At 47.4% G+C, this 2,369-nt stretch overlaps 1 protein-coding gene across 1 annotated transcript; it reads left to right on the forward strand.

Moving 5' to 3' along the window:
• The first annotated feature begins 582 nt into the window (after positions 1-582).
• LOC144119772 (uncharacterized) lies at positions 583-1,089 on the forward strand. Its single transcript, XM_077652314.1, has one exon. The coding sequence runs from the start codon at positions 583-585 to the stop codon at positions 1,087-1,089; it is 507 nt and encodes a 168-aa protein (XP_077508440.1).
• Positions 1,090-2,369: the final 1,280 nt, after the last annotated feature.

Genomic DNA, 2,369 nt, shown 5'->3' on the forward strand with positions numbered 1-2,369 from the left:
CTGAATACTGGCTACGAAAAGCTCCCTGCGGTGCCTGAATGTTTTAATTACTTTTCATTGCCAAAAATACTTGAAAATTAAGAACACCCAAGTACAATAAAAAACTCAGTGTATAAATGCATCCATTTTTCATGCCTCTTCTATCATCAAACACATCATTCATATGACACCTATGTCTCTATACCACATATCCTTTATTCAGAATTGTTATTCCAAAGCAATAGCGCTTAATTGTTCACAAAACAGAGCCGACTGTGCTGTACGTGATCAAGCTAGGATGAAGCCCCGCCGCAAAGATAAAATTGAATTAAGCAAAAATCTCCCAGCAAGGCAGCATTCCCGCTTTGAGAATAGGATTAGAGAGCTGAAACATCGAAGTAACCTTCAATCGTGCACATCTCTGCCATATTTATATGATTTCAAGTTGTCTTTGTATTAGCGGTTCCACTGAGTCGTCCCGATGCTTCGTGTACTGGTTTTATCACAAGTTTTTCATACTCACAATTACTGTCCTTTTCTTCCAAGTTACGAATAACATCCGCTATTGTTTTGTTCGCGTATAACATATCCAGTATTAATGGAATGATTCTGATTTGCCCGCAGCTCCACGCTTGCCTCCTGCTGGCCTTGGCCAGCAGCGCCTTCGGCGGCTTCGTGTCCACCTACGGTGTTCCAGTGGCCGGCTACCACGCAGTGCCAGCTGTCTCCGGAGTGTACGCCGCGGCACCGGCTGTGTCCACCGCATTCCACCACGCACCGGCAGTGTCCAAGGCCACCCGGGTGACCAGCTTCCAGACGGTCCAGCCTGGAGTCCCACACGCTGTTGCCAGGGTGTCAACTTACACTCCCGCTGCCGCCGCCGTGCACACCGTCCACGCCTCGGCGCCTGCCGCTGTGGTTGGCGCTGTCCACCACGTTCCAGCTTACTCCTACGGCTACCTCCCCGCCCGCTACAGCTACAGTCACCGCTACGACGCCCACCCGCTGCGCTACCGCTACGGGTACGGCCTCACCCCGTACGGCCTCAACTACGGCTATGGACTGGACGCCTATGGCTACGTCGCTCCTTTCAAGAAGTGTGAGTACTGACTCATGCTTAGCTGATGATGTAACCTGCTAAGATCATCATCACACCACAACGGCTGCATGCATGTGCCTTCATGCCGTCATTTTCTCTTACGTGGAGGCAATTCTGATATATGAAGCTTTTAAAAGGGGTCATCAGCAGACTGCTGCTGAAGACAGCTTTAATGAGCACCGGCGGCTTTTTCCTCTCTAGTATATCGAGGGCGTTACCAGCCCTAAAGAGACTGATTGTAATGCTGAGACCTAAAAAGGAAGTAACCTGCCTGCACCATGAATCCAACGCAGGGTAGAATATAAGAGCCAATAGTAGAACGCAAGAATACGGCTTAGTCCCAAAATGTTTTGATGCGTGAAAGAGAAATATTAATTAGTTGGCTGATGGGTGAGGGGCTTATCAAAGAAAGGAAAGAGAGTAGAACCGAATACACCACCCCAGCGGCCCGCAGAGAGTGGAAGGAGCCGGCTTTTGTAGGCGTTTATGGAGCCTTTTTTTCCAATCTCCTTTCCGCCATGATGGGATGTGGGCTTCCTCATGAGGGCCTTCAGAGCAAAATTGTTGTAAGGTGGAGGCATCTGGTCCCTTCCTTAGAGTACGAGATGCTTTAGCCTTAGCACACTTGTGTCAGAACCTACCCGTTGCAGTGTGGGCAACATATGCATTTTAGCAACGAACTCCTCACCTCATACGGAAATGCCGCAGCATTCTCTCAGTTCGTAATCTTTGCATTGTGTAATTTTTGTTTCTTCTTTTCAGAGATGCCCTTGCGGAGCCTATTATCAGGGGCTACTAGCCGCAGCGACAGAAAAACCACAAGAAGAGATATCGTCAATATTTCTACATTATTTGTGCAAGGCTGAGAGTACTACGGTTATTTTTCCCGACGTAATAAACAAGTTCCTGCCACGATTACTGGCGTGTTCAGTGTAGTCTAGAGCGGCTTTAATTGCCAGTCGGTTCAAATGGCTCATGCGGTGTTCACAACTTTCTGTTACCTCTGAATGCATAGTGTTTCACCTCAGACTTTCCGCAGGTTTCTGGACTTAGAAGAGCGATTTTTTTCGGCACGACATGGTCAGCAGTGCAGGTCATCAGTATACAGCTAGTACGTGCTAACTAATAAGCTTCTTATCTAATATTTAATAGCTAACTTTTTAACTCTCAGTGTTTGGCTCCTTATTTATTCAGGGGCGAGTATCCCACCGTAAGTAATGTTTATATTATATTTCTAGTATTGCGAGCACGCGATTACACATGCCGCTGCGGCTCAACAAATTTGAGTCAT

This window comes from Amblyomma americanum, chromosome 2, assembly GCF_052857255.1.
Source record: "Amblyomma americanum isolate KBUSLIRL-KWMA chromosome 2, ASM5285725v1, whole genome shotgun sequence".
Lineage (NCBI taxonomy): Eukaryota > Metazoa > Arthropoda > Arachnida > Ixodida > Ixodidae > Amblyomma > Amblyomma americanum.